Raw genomic sequence first — 15,333 nt, 5'->3', positions numbered from 1 at the left:
ACGGCAAGGAAGGCAACGGGAAACCACCTTGCTCATAATCATCTCTCCCTAGAATGGCAGCATATAGCTACCCTCCCGCGGCCGTATGGCAGATGGGAACCAGAAGAAGAATATGTCATTGGATTTCCAACTGGCATCTTTAGAGCACAAATTTATATATATAGTAAACACTGCTTATGGTTGTAAAATAATTCAAAATTGCAACTGAAAAGGAATTAATGTCCTTTTCAGTTGCAATTAAAACAAGCTGCCTTTCTAGGGCTATGATAAAAATGAAGTTAATTCAGAAAGATCAGCTTAAGTGTGGTCTTAGAATGACAGTGTCATAGATCTTCAGCATTAATTTGCCAGTATCTTGAAGACTGGAAAATTAATTCTGTCATTTATTTTTTACTTTTTTTTAGATATGCCATTCAAAATACTCCTTTTTATTAATGTGAATCCCACCAAGAAAGGCTATAAACCCATCATGCGTTAGGTCTGTGAATGAGCTAAGGATTAGATAATCCAGAAATCCTGCTGTATAGACCAAAGATAACTTTCAGATCTCCAAATTTATTGTGTAATTTCATTTGTAGCTTTATGAATCCAACTAATTTTAAAATTCTTTTTCAACTTGCAGAGCAAATTTGATAATCTCTATGGTTGTAGAGAATCTTTAATTGATGGAATTAAAAGAGCAACTGATATTATGCTAGCAGGAAAAGTATGTGTTGTAGCAGGTTATGGAGATGTTGGAAAAGGTTGTGCACAATCCTTAAGAGCTTTTGGTGCCAGAGTTATTATTACTGAAGTAGATCCTATTAATGCTTTGCAAGCAGCAATGGAAGGTAAGTGTCCAGTGTAAGGATAATCTGAATTTAATATTATACCAATTGATCTATTTTATGATAGATTTCACTATAGCAAATCATTAGGGACACACATAGTTTGCTATAGTGAAGTTTTCTTTGGCAGTGTGTTGAGATTTAATCTGGTTGAAGAATAACTAATAATTTCATTTATGAACAGTTTTTTGGGTTTCATCTTTATCCAAATGCTAAATATCTGTATTTCTTTGGTTTAAGCTTTTTTTATTTTTTTTGTCTTGAACTTGTAGATGTTATTGAAGTCATCTTGCTTTTATAGGGAAAAAATTGAATAGATAAAAGCAGACTAATATCAAGCTTGCAAATCAGCTCATGATCAATGATATTTCAGTTAACTGATCCTCACGTCACCTGACTTCTGGTACAGCACCATGTAATTAATTGTACTTCAGTTATTCAATCTTTCAATTATCATAATGGTAAATTGCCTTCCTGATGTGGTCAGAAACAATTACTGTATATAAGGATGACTTGTGTATGAGACCTAATATGGATAATCCTTCTCTCACCACTATCAGGCAATGCATTCTATAGCTCAGCTGCATCCATGCAAAGAAACCACTCCTCATCCTCTTGCTCACAACTTCCTTTTGTAACTTCCAAGGTTGGCACCTTGTTCTTTCTTCTTCCCCTGTTTCACAAAATGAAAGAGCTTCCCCATTGTCAACCCTGTAACTACCTCTCAACAGAAAGTCTTAATCATATCACTTTCTATCCACCAAACTCTTCAGTCCACATCCTCAGCCTATCTTCATAATTAACATTGTACAATCCTGATACCATCTTCATCTGCCTCTGTACTCTTTCCAATGCTAATTTACACCCTTCAAATCCTGGTGACCAAATCTGAGCATAGTAGTCCAAGCGTGGTCTAATCAGAGCTTTATACAATGCAATGACAACTCTTATTTCTGCAGGTCAGCATTCTTTTCAGTATTGCAGCACTCCTCTGGGTTTAATTTCACCACTTTTGCAATATATTCTCTGAATTTCAGGTTTCTATCATCCCCCTCCCTCCAGTACAGTTCCTCCAACAGAGTAGGCAGTCTCCATCAATGTATCCCAAACTTCAAGACTTCACATTTAACTGCATTTAACTGAAATTCTCATTCATTTGCCCATCTGTCTAGTTTATTCAAATCCTCTTGCAGGGCTACCACATATGCACTATTACTAATAACCCTTTCAGGCTTCACATCTGCAAACAACTGAATATCTCCTTGCAATCCATTGACAATGTCATTGAGAGCTACAAGTGGGGGGTTCCAGTACAGAGTCCTGTAGGACCCCACTCGTAACCGTCTGCCTTCCTGATACTGCTCCCCCATACACAACTGATACCTATCATATAGCCTATCCCAAATTCAACTCACTAACCTGACATCTAAACTCGTGCTTCAACTTAAATATCAGCTTACCATGTGCCCTGTCAAATGCCTTCGTAAAATTCTCCCCCAATGCCAGAATATGCCTTTCCATCATCAGTTCTCTTTTCACTTTATAAAAGGCAATCATATTACTAATACAAGTGCCCCTTAACAAATCCATGCTGACTCACAGATAACATTACCCTCATCTGTCTGATGCTGTGAATGATCCTTCACTAATTTCTTCAAAATCTTAACTACTGATGAAATACAAACTGGTCTATAGTTTGACACTTCCAGTCTGCTATGAAGCATTAGATTTGAATAGATATCTGAAGGTTGTGTGACTGGGTTTTGCAGACCGCAGAGGATTGCACAAAAAAAAAGCATAGAGGTAACTTATGTCTGTACACAAATGTAAGGAGTATCGGGAACAAAGTAATTCAGTTTGTTGGCATGGCAAATACTTTGTGGACCCAAATTATTTTAGCATTAGTAACACCTGGTTCTGAGACAGTAACTTTACACTTAATACTAATTGGTATCCACTGCAGAATAGCTGAGAGCCAGGGTGTGATTCTGATGATATTGGATGAATTGAGTCTAGTTATGATAAAAAAAACTGATTGCAATATTAGTAACAGTTTTCCAGTTTTGAAGCTATCTAATATGATGAGCTAGGTAGTCTAACATGGTGGAATGTTACAAACCTAGTGGATCAGTTGCTGATGATGTTAAATGCACTGCTAAATAAACCTAATGAATACTAAGAGTAATCATCATGGTTTACTAATTATTATGCTAGCATTGATTGGGTAACAGTGAAATCTCATGAGAAAGAAGCTGAATTTATTGAGCTATTGCAAGACAACTTCTTAAAGCAGCATGTAAGAAGTGTTATTAGATCTGATTCGTGTTGGGGGGGGATTTCATTTAAAACCATGACTGTTCTGCCTCTAGTTGGTAACAGTTATCATCTGTATACTTTCCTGGTTAGTAGTTAAGTTTGTTGATGTTCCATTCAGAAAAGGTAACATGCTGAACATTGAGCAGGAAATTTTGACCAACTGAGGAGAATATTAGGTTTGATTTCATAGTATCAATAATTGGTAGAATGGAAGGTTAATGGCAATGCATGGGAAGCATTTAAAAAAAACACACACAATGATCCAGTAATGGAATGTGTCCATAGAGTTTGAAGAATAAACAGAGTGGGAGTAAAATGGATGTGCAGTCTTATTAAGCAAAAGATGTGGAAATAATACTGTGTTATGGATGGTCAGTTATGAAAATTTTAAGGTGCAGGCCAAAAGAGTTGCACGTATTGTCCAGAAATCTGAATGTGAGCGTGTAAAATTGTCTCTGCAAGCTAAAGACAACTGAGAAGAATTATACTGCAGGTAAAAAAAATGTATGAAAGATTGAATGCAGATGCAGAAGAGATTGTTAGACTGGGTACCCATTTTGCTAAAAGTTATCAGCCTGGTGTTTAAACATAGAGCTCAGTGATACCTCTATGCTGGATGAGGAAACTTAGGTGTGTGAGGAGAGGTACCAGAGCTGTTGCATAAACTAAATAAGAATTCCCCAATATGGACTGATAGGATGTCAGCATGGATGCTAAGATTTAGCTATATTGACCATAAAATTTGTCTCAGCACAGGGAAGATTCCACAGGTGTGGAAAGAATGCATGATACACCCTTTGTGTAAGGGTGGAGCAAAGATTAATGCATAACTATCAGCTTATGACTATCTCTGTAGATTTTGGAAAACTTAGTAAAAGTTGGCAATGAATGGCATAGGTTTACTAAGGGAAGGTCATATTTGAATAACTTGCTTGCATTTTATAATATTACAGTTGAATTAGATGAAGGGGTGGTACTGATATGCTATGCTGCACAATAGTGTGGTCATTCAGTGCCTGGGGAAGAGATAAGGATCAGTTCCCCTTTAAAAAAAAAAAAAAAAAGCTCCATGGTGCCTATGGTAAAGGCATTACTCTCCTTGTCCACAGTATGATACTAACATACTATAAAACTTTGCTAATGCTTTTGATGGGATATAGCATGAAAGGCTTTTACATAAGTTTGGATAATATGAGATTGGATTATAAACTATTAGCTTGGATAAGAGATGGCCGACTGCCTATATTAACAAGTGGTGTATGCGGGATGAGTGAAAGATTTAATGTGACCAGTAGGTATACTCCAGGGATCAGTCGTTAGTTCAATGTTATTCAATCTTTTCATTAATATTGGGAAGGTGCTCTTAATTAGACAATGGGATGAACATAGTACAGATAAACACAGGTTTAATCATTCTAGTATTTTTTCTGTCCCAAAGACATCTTCTGCAACGCAATATAAAAATTGTAATAACACAAAACAAGTGGATGAAGTTAGACTAGAAGCCTAAGGTCTTGTGAGGGAGTACCATCTGTGAGTGTTGGTGGCTAGCCTTGGCTTTTTGTTGGCAAGCCTAAGAATTAATGTTTCCCAATCTAGGGAAATTTAACACAATATTTATTTAGATTAGGTTGGTTTAAATCTACTATGAGTTCTAAAAAGTAAATATCCTCCCCTTAGCCTGGTCTAAATGATTTAATATATAGTTATCTAGATCTGACTAAACGGAAGGATTTGACAAGATGTATTTGACTGTTTGCTGATAATGCAGATATAAGAAGAGTAATCAGGAATGTAACTGACTTGCAGAATGATTTGAATAGGCTTGAATTAGAGGCATATGAAAATGGTTATTCAGTTAATGCTAGTAACTGTCAAGTTATGCACTTTGGTGTTAGATATCTAATGACTTACTATATTTAGCAGGATTATGCTAGAAGAAACTGATCAGGCTTGGAATTGCAACGTTTTTAGTGCCCTTGGCAAACTTCTGACACGGGTAATCTTGGCAACTGACCCATTGCCAAATATTCTTGTGCCGCTGGGTGTGAGGATCTTATTATTAAGAAAGACTTCCATAGAGTCGGGAATTGAGAGAGGGAGGCTATGCTATTCACATCGTACCTGTTCCTGAATTCATTCACAGTACTTGTGCATATGCAAGTATATGATCCTTGAACTTCAACTCTGTCTATTAAAACTCCAAGAACCCTGCCCTCACCAGTTTCTTCAATTATAATCCCATCAATATAATACGACATTGTATATCTAATCATACATAAGTGCATTACCTGTCATTTATTAACATTGAAATGACAGCCATTTTCACATGCCCACAATTCCAGTCTATTCAAATCATTCTACAAGTACTGTATATTAGCAGCACTCCTGATCACCCTACCTGTCTTTGTATCATCAGCAATAGCTGTATGTTGTATGTCAGATCCTTCCCAATGTCATTAATGTACAGATTGAATAACAATGGACCAAGGACTGATGCTTGAGGCACACCAGTGGGTAAACATCACTATCAACAATAACATAGTCAGTGAGACTTTCTTATTCCTTGCCTCTTCTCTCCATGTGAATTTGTGCATATTTTTATGTTGGAACATGGTGTTAGTAATAACCATTCCATGTCCTGAGCAGAAATCCAACAGGTATTTGTCATTATTATTAGCTTTGCTCTTTTCTCCAAATTTGCCCAAAACATTTTTGTATGCCCTACTTCAAGGACTGATCCTTGAGGCACACACTGGTTACCTTGAATCTTGCAGTTTCACCTCTTTCCATATGACATCAGCCACCCCTCTTATCCATGCCAATAGTTTATAATCCAATCCCATATTCTCCAGTTTATGTAACAGTCTTCCATGTTGTATTTTGGCAATAGCCTTAGCAAAATGCAAAAGTATCTGGCATGTTTGGCCAAGTGGTTAGCGTATCCGCTCTCCAGCCAAAAGGCTGCGGGTTTAAATCCCACCGTGGGCATAGATGTTTGTGATTGTCTGTGGAAATACTAGTGGTGGTAGTGGCTGGTAGATGGCGTTGCCGGAATGGGTGGCGGAGACAGAGTTGTAGAGTATGTACCCACCCTCGATGAGTCTTTGGACTCCCTGGAGGTGTCAAATAATAATAATATAATATCAGTGTATCCATTCTCCTTGGCTAACTCAGTGGTTAACATTATTATAGAATGCAAGCAAGTTGCTAAAACATGACCCTTCCTTTAGTAAAGGGTCATGTTTTAGCAATGTCATGTTTTAGCATGTTCATTGCAAAGTAATTCTCTGTCAACTTATTTCTGAATTAGAGCGCTAACCAAGTTTTCCCAAAATCTTCACCACTAGTCCTGAGATACTGATCTGTCAAAAGTTTGTCAAAAATCATAACCATACATCTGTATTTGCACCACTCTTGTGCAATGTGGAATCTTCCTTGAGACTCAAGTTATATAGCCTGGTCATGGAAATAGCCAGTTCAGCTAAACACTCTTTTAGTATCCATGTTGATATCTCATCAGTTCCTATTGTAGAATTCTTATTCAGGATAACAGATGATTTTATGGAGGATGGGAAAGGATGAGAGAGCATCTATGGAGACTGAAAACGAATGCAGTCAGGACAGGTGTGAGAGGAGCTAGATTTTGTTTCATAGAGCAATCTGCAATTGAAATGGCTTGCCTTTTGAAGGTGATAGTGTGAATATCAATACAAGAGAATGTATGACAGTTGTCTGTGTAGCCTCCCTTAAGGATTCTGACTCCCTGGGAGTCTTAGTAATAACGATAAAATCCAGAAATATTGTGGTATATTCATTCATCCTGTCCAACTACTGTTATAGAACTGAACAATTTCTAAAACAAGACCTACCTTTAACACAACTATCTAATTCTCTATAGAAGATCCTGGTGTTGTCTATCTGCCTTTTGGTTGCATTTCTTAACTAGTGTAATACCTTGATGACTGTACAAGATACTGCAAATTATAGATCAATTAGTATCAGTCTTAGTTCCACTCTTTGAATAATCAAATTTAATTTGTCTTTCCATTTAAGAATCTTGCATGTACTGAGACAAATTGAACAACCAGTTCAGGGACATTGCCTTTAAGCAGGTTCTCTTAGATTTTCTTTGACCTGTTTGATTAAATTTTCATAATCTGATTTAGCTTTCCTCATCTTGGCAATCACTTTCCTTGAGGATTTTAAGGGGATAAGAATTTTTTCCTATTTTAATTTTTTTTTGTTTGTAATTTTTGTGTTTTTATATTTTACATAGTTAAGAAACCTTGCTGTAGAGATCAAATGAACTTTTTCAAGCTATTTCAGGCCTCTAATAAGCAATTCAATGATTTTGCACTGGTTGAAATTAGTGTTCTGCCTAAAATCTGTTAGGTGTCACACTGAAACCCATTATGTTAATGCTCTGCTCAGAAGTTTGTTAGTATTTATTATTTTTGGCATGCATTAACTGCATTATTATTAAGTTATGTATTGCTGTATTCAGAAAAAGTGATTTTGTGAAAATCAGAACCAAACTTTGGAATTCAGCAACTATAAAAAACACATTGACAGCCAAGAAGATATGTGGTGGGATTGTTTTGTAAAGATAAAATCCAAACTTACTGTTGAATTCAAACACTAAAAGGCAGTCCTTTGTAAAGAAATAACATCAAACCTTCCTAGCAGGTAAATCGGTCTCTCAGAGAAGAATGCCAAGTCGTGTTGTAAAAGTAGCTAAAGTCATGAGAAGACTTAGGTAAGAGTATAGAAGATAGAATGTTCCAGAAGCTTTTGAAAAAGCTTAAAATGGAATAATGAATATTGTAAGAGGAATTAATGATAGATATAAAGCTGAAGATAGTTATTCTGGATGTCTGGAGTAATTACTTCGAAAGATTATTAAATGAAATAAGTAGTGACAGAACAGCATTAGAAAATGTTAAGGAGGCATACAATCAAGTGTGCATACAATATTCATCAATTTCTTCATGTATCCTCAAGAGATGTACCAAATACCATAACAGTATATTACATGACCAAGTTTACCATCAGATTTCTGATATGTTCCCGTGGGGTTGGGTTACTGGATATTATGTTAGTACTACATGATCAAATCAAAAATCAGCTAACGCCTTTTATTCCCTTATAGGGAGTAGGCGAGGCCTTTATATCCTATCTAGCTTTTGGAGACTGAGTGGGCAGTTCATGCTCCACTGGTAGCCAATCAGAGATAGCTGGCCCATGTCTATCACTAATTATAGCAGCCACCAATGAAGAGGCTGGCAAACAAATGCTGCCATCTCTTGGTACCTAACCCTAACAAGATGTCACTGTCTGAAATAATGTTGGTACTACAGTAGATTTTCTTGAGTTTATGGGATGAAAAACCAGAGTTTCCAAGAGGAAAAACCCATTTACCCATGCCAGAGATCGACTAATTCGGGAACCGGTCAAAGAAAGCCTTAGAAAAAGTTCCTCCAGTCAGTGACTAGACTTGAACTTAAGTCAAACGGCCAAGTGCAGAGGATGCAAGCACCACTTCCACTGAGCTACACAGGCCTAGTACTGAAAAAGTTATCATTGCTTCCTATTGACAGTTTTTCTCCGAATTAATCTGTTATCTGTCAAAGCTCCAGCATTATCAGATCTTATGTTTCTCTTTTCTAAGGCACTTACTGTATTAATCCACCTATATCTTAGTTTTTCTCTTAGTCTTTTTCCTACTATCGTGGGCTAAGTTTACATTATCACTAATCTTCTATGGGCCTATGTAGCTCAGTGGAAGTGTTGCTTGCATCCTTTGTACTAGGGTGCCCCAAAATACTTAGTTCAAGTTTAGTCACAGACAACTTTTTCTAGGCCTTTCTTCAACCGGTTCCTGAGTTCGTCAATCTTTGGCATGGGCAAGGGAGTTTTTTGTCCTGTAAACTCAAAAAAATAGAACATAGTGTGGGTTCTATTTCAGACAGCATATCCTGTTAAGGTTATGTACCAAGAGATGGCAGCACTTGTTTTCCCATCTTTTCATTAGTGGCCACTTATGATTAGTAATGGTCATGAGTCATGGGCCAGCTATTTCTGATTGGCTATTGATGGAGATTGAACTGCTCACTCAGTCTCCAAAGCTAGATAGCGTTAAAAGGCTTCACCTACTCCCTATAAGGGAATAAAAGGTATTAGTTAGCTTATTCTGTGAACAATTCCCCCAAATTAGTCTGTTATTTTTCAGTACCTCAATATTTTTGTATATAATATCTTGGTCTTTAGGATACTTCTGATTGATTCAATCTAGCTAGATCTTGGTCTCCCTGTGGGTTTACTTTCCTGCTGCCTTGACATCAAACATGTTTTGCTAACCTTTCATCTCCCATTTTGTTTGTGACCATATCTCCTTAGATTAGTTCTGCATTGCATATTCTTGAATGCTAACAATATCAAATTCCTTCTTTATGTCACCATTTTTAATATACACTGTTGACAAAAGTACTTGGACGCTTTACATGCCATGCAAATTTCGGATCCTACCACACTCAAATATTCAGCGAGTGTAAGTATGGTAATAAAGTATGATGTACTGCATGTTTTGCACTCTCAAGATGCTATGTTCAGCTGAACAGAAAGACTTCCAGCATGGGATGGTAGTTGGGTGTCACATCAGTGCTCTTTCTGTCCATGACGTTGCTACCTATCTTAGTATACCAAAGCCTACTATTGCTTGTGCCATTCATAGATGGAAAGTTGATGGTGCTACCACAGCAGGAAAATGCCTTGGGAGGCCACTGACACTCGCTGATCAAGATCGACAAGCTCTTTCGCTTTCAGAATATTCGAGCATCCAGAACATCAGTGGCAGATCTTGCATTCAACCTGGAAAATGCTGCAGGGACATCTGTCTGCAAAGAGTTACATTCCTTAGTTACTAAGGAATGTAACTAAGTTACCATGGCAGAGCTGCTGTGAACAAGCCACTCATCCCCCCCCCCCCCCCAAATGCCAAAAGTCAAATGATGTTTGGACTGGTTTCTTTCACACCATTCTTGGCAATTAATTGGAAAAGGGTTCTCTGGAGTGACAAATCATGCTTCCAGATGTTTCACTCTGATAGTCATGTTTGGATCTGGAGATTACCTAGGAACGGTTTCTGCAGGACTGCATCATTCCATTTGTCAAGTTTGGAGGCTTGGTAATGGTATAGAGGTGTTTCAGTTGGATATGCCCAAACATGATATCTGATAGCTACCTGAACATCCTGTATTCATGCTTCAGATGCTGTGGAAGCACTTCAGCAGTGACCCTTGCATGTTTCAGCACAACAGTGCTCCATGCCATACTACACTGCATGCCTGAGACTGGTTTTTACAAAATGACAGTGTTGGACTGGCTGGCTCAGTCGAGATCCTAATCCCATCGAACATCTCAAAGATGTTTGATGGGGTTTGGATCTGAATTTGCTCCAGACCACAGCAGCCATCATCAGTAATATATGGGTAGCTTTGCATGAGCAATGAAAGAACATTCCTATTACATTATATCAATTTGGTTAAAAACATGCTCTAAAGTAGGTGCTGTCAAGGCCAGAGATGGTCCCACTCAGTACTAAAGATGTAATTAGAATTCTTTTTTACAAGGTTTCCAAATGCTTTTGTCAGTAGTGTATTTATTACTGATACCATCTGTTTGCCTTTAATTTTTTTCTGAGAACTCTCACATCTATTATCTAATCATTATTTCTATCCAAGTTCTGACAAATCCAGTACTTCTGGTTTGCACATCTGATATATTGCTAGTTTAGTGTTATGACTAATTTCTTATTCCATATAAATTTATTCAACTGGCTCATCATACCAACTTTGCTTATTTTGTTTCAAAACAAAACATCTTCATTAAACTAAATAGTTGAAATCTTTTACTTATTTTATAGTCTTTGCATTGAGAATGCAGCTGATATTTTCTGTTTTTTGCTCACTTTCGTAGTTTTGGTCTTTTCATTGCAAATTTGTTACAACTGAATCCTGAAGACTTGCCTGGATTTGTCTGAGTACATATGCATGAAGTAAAGAACTAAGTTTGATACTTGATTCTAATATCAAGTTTGATATCACTTTTTTTTTAATGCAACTAGTTATCCTTTTTATTCTGTGATAATATTGCTTTATTTGTTTTTAAAGTAATTTTATTATGATGGATGGGTCAGAATATGCTTATGCATTAATTTATCAAAGTTTATTTTCTTCTCTGCATTTAGATGTAGTTTTATTTTTTTAATTCTATGGTTTGCAAGTAAGGTGTTCTCTGAGCAGTAAGATTTCTTTACTATTGATGCTGCAGACATCAAAAGAAAAAGGCATAATTTCATTAAGAAGCCGGTTATTATTAAGTGTTTTTTGTAATTTTTGTTTTATTGTATTTTTTTTTTTTTTTTTTTTTTTTTTCAAACTTCTGTTTTTCAAGTGTTCCCATTTTATAATTGTTTCTTGAAACACATTGTGTGCAAGTCTTAATCAGAGTATAAAGTGCTAGAAGTCTTTCCCTATTGGTGATTGTTTTAAATTTTTATTTTTCCTGATACACTTTCATGATCAAAAATCTATCTCTGTATAAGGAAGCATTATAAAGAGCAACATAGTCTGTATATAAAGTTGTAAATCAGCAATTAAAATTGAGAGGTAGGAAGTGGTTTGATGTATAATCAGGTGTGAGACAAGGGTAAATATCTCCACTGTTCATTTCCATGGATCACTATATGAAGGAAAGTGTCATCAAACCTGATACAAAAAAAAAAAAAAAAATCAACTTGGTATTTTATCTTTTGTAGATGTAACATATTCCTAAATAAATCCACATTCATGTCTTCAGGATTTGACTAGATTGAATAGCTGATAACAAGATAACAAATTTGGCATGAAATTTGTAAATACAACATACAGCAGTAAATACAAACCTGAAAATAGCACAAACATGGAAAACATCACCTGCATTCTCATTGTAGAATGAGTGAAATATTTTAGCTATATGGGGCACCAAAAATAAATATGGGAATATCCAATAGAACAAGCAGAGCTGGTATGTTGGAGAGCAATCTAAATACATTCTTATTGAATAAGAAAAAATAGCCAAAACAATAACCTTTTGAAATAAGAGTTTTCAAATCAGTTTTAGCTTATGTAACTGAGTTTCATTAGACAAAACAGTCAAACATTAGAGGTGAATAGATCGCATCAGCTTCTTAAAAATGAAGATAAGAAGGTGGTTGGTATTGTTAATATTCAAGAATGTGTAAACGGAGCTAATCTAAAATGGTATGGTTACTTAAACAGAATGGGAGAAGAAATGTAGCAAAACAGTTCTTGATGCAGATGAATTTGGAGAAAAATTGGTAATAGGAGTTAATACTAATGTTGAACAGTGATATAGAGTAGTCATAATATTGTGTATACTCTTTAGAGTATATCAGTAATTTGATATTATTATGCGACACCTCCATGGAGTCCAAAGACTCATTGACCAACAGCATTGAATGACTGAACCCCTTCCAGCTACTAACTGTGCTCAAACTTGCTTAACTTTTCGCGAGCCATTAGTAGCAGAGGCTCTACCAATCGACCAACCTTTGCTGGCTATATCTAAATCTTATTAACTCTGAAGTATTATCATTGTTATTATTTTTTTCCTTTTGACTAAAATAAGCTTATCATTCCATGTAGTCTATTTCAAGTGGGATAAAGAAAATCTGGTAAAAGAACCTTATGAAAGCACCAGAGATCTTCTGTTATCTGGCTTTCACTCATAATTTCTGAAAGGAAGATCCTAATTTGGCAATCCTTTTGATAATATGCTACTCTTTTCACGATCAATTTTTTTCTTGAGTTGACTTCACGGTTGCTGGGAGGAGACCTGTGCTTATCATAGCTTTTTAAGGAATAGTGAGAACAGATTGAGCTTCTGATCAAATATCTAGTTCTCACCTTTTTGTGGTGCATCCTGTTAATAGGTATCTATCTAAATACCAAACAAATAAGGATAGGCTAGCAGAATTCAAGATGGTCATCAGCAAAGGATATTTCAACAGAAAAGGTAGACCCTAGCATGTTTGCTCATTTTTGATTTATGGCTTAAACAACCTTTCTATGAGGTCAGTGTTATATCTGTAAATTGTATTCTTCTGTCTAGTATGTTTTCCACGATAAACCCTGCTGCCTTTGCACAAGGTTGGCTAACTCGCATCCATCTGAATGAAAACCCCTTATAAAGATTTTTTGCATCCTAGATATTCCACACTAAACACGATGATTTTGAATGACAGGATATCAATTTTTGATGTAGGTAATCAAAACGGTGAATTGGACGATAAGACCCACTTGTGCCTATGGTCCCGCAGGTCCTAAGAAAGAAGTGGAGGAATTTTTCAGATAATTAAAGAAGGTGGCTGACAAAGGAAAAGTTTGTTCTTGTTGGAAGTCTAAAGAGCAGAGTAAGAAAGGAATACTTATAAGACATAGAAATTCTCTAATCCAGAGTAATTTAATAAGGTGTGATGACACCTTTTGGCAATTCATGAAAATATGACTTCTGCATTACTTCAACCTTAGTATCACCTCTTGGTTTGGCTCCCACTGAAGAGACCTCAAAGGTTGAAACCAGTCTGGGTAGTGACCTTCCCATAATGCATAGCATTATACATGTCTGTTTGCAAGGAGATGTGCTTTGCATTATGGGATACTAAGGCAAGTGATGTGAAGTCTTAGATTCCTTATACGAGTTACCCCAGTCCTGAAAATACTTCAGGTGCAAACTTTGTTTGCTACACTTGGATAAAGGATTAAACCAAGTATATAATTTCTTGGTATCTCTAATTTATAGTATAATGAAGTGAAAAAACTTCCAACAAGACATAGAAATGTTTTGGGAAAATTTATAAAAAAATAGCAAGGCTAACAAAGATAAGTACTTGCTGTATTTCTCTGTTCAGGACATTCACTAGTCATTACTCTTGCTCATATTCTAACACAGATGTGCACAAATTCATTTAGAGAAAAGACACAAGCAGTGAATCTCATTGACTTATTGGTACTTATCTTCATGCTGTTTCAAGACACCAGATTACAGGGAATTTGAAATAGAAAGCAATCCCCATTTTGAGCAATATGTAAATGAACTTCATGTTTAAAATAAACATGTACAAAATATTTTAAAAAGTGATTTTCAGATGTGAACTATAGATTCAAATATTATGTAGCTAAAACAATTTGAGAAAACATCAGCAGACAGAAGGAAACATTGTTTCTTGTGGAGGCATGTGGTGAAGTTGTATGGATAGAAAAATCATAACTCCATGGTTGAACAAGTCATGGGAAGATTTTGGTAAGAATATTATCTGAGATCTCCAGGCATTCAAGGACTCATCGAGGGTAGCTATAAATCACCCAAACCAGCTGTCATATCTTCCCTTAAATTCATTCACACTAGATACACTCTACCCCTAAAGACAAACTATTTCATTCTCACTGCTCATGAGAGAAAAACCTAGTTCTTACTTTTGACTGTGAACAAGCTTAACTTCCATGGATGTCCCTCATGTTCTCTTTCCCACTTTCCATATAATGAAAAATTTCATCAGATGACGATACTCGCGGTCTGTCCTCATAATCTAAATCCCATAATCCAGATATAATCTTTAACTCTTTTGCACCCTTTCCACATCTTCCTTATCCCTTTGGAATCTGGGAGACCAAATCTGTGCATAGTAATCCAGATGTATGTCAAGGTTCCCTTCAACATCACAATTATCCTTTTGAGTTGTATATGCAACTTTTGCTATGTGACCTTTGAACTTCAAATTCATATTCATCAATATTGCAAGATCCCTTGCCTCCTCATTATCTTGTAGCATAACCCTGTTAATATAATATGCTGCTGGAAATCTAATCTTGCAAAAGTGCATAAGTTTACGCTTACTAACATTAAACTGACAGCCATTTTCGTTTGTCGAAATTTGCAGCCTGTTCAAATCATTTTGTAAGTGCTGAATATCAGTAGCATCCCTGATTGCCCTGCCTATATCTTTGCATCATCGACAAACAGTTGCACATTTGATGTTAGATCCTTCTTGATATCACTAATGTATAGACTGAATAATAATGGCCCAAGGACTGAACCCTGAGGTACACCACTGGTCACCTTAAATCTG

The 15,333-nt window shown here is 36.2% G+C and overlaps 1 protein-coding gene across 1 annotated transcript in view; it reads left to right on the top strand.

Annotated features, from left to right (window-relative positions):
• The window catches only part of Ahcy (adenosylhomocysteinase), a 136,949-nt gene that overhangs the window by 66,807 nt on the left and 54,809 nt on the right, over positions 1-15,333 (top strand). The window contains exon 6 of the mRNA XM_090408641.1: positions 623-830. Within this exon, the coding sequence (XP_090264767.1) occupies positions 623-830 (208 nt within the window). The remainder of the gene's footprint in view (positions 1-622; positions 831-15,333) is intronic.

Source organism: Typopeltis vanoorti, chromosome 18 (assembly GCF_054136105.1).
Source record: "Typopeltis vanoorti isolate ZY-2024b chromosome 18, IOZ_Tvanoo_1.0, whole genome shotgun sequence".
In the NCBI taxonomy this organism is placed as follows: domain Eukaryota; kingdom Metazoa; phylum Arthropoda; class Arachnida; order Uropygi; family Thelyphonidae; genus Typopeltis; species Typopeltis vanoorti.
This window is presented reverse-complemented; position numbering and strand designations above follow the sequence as displayed.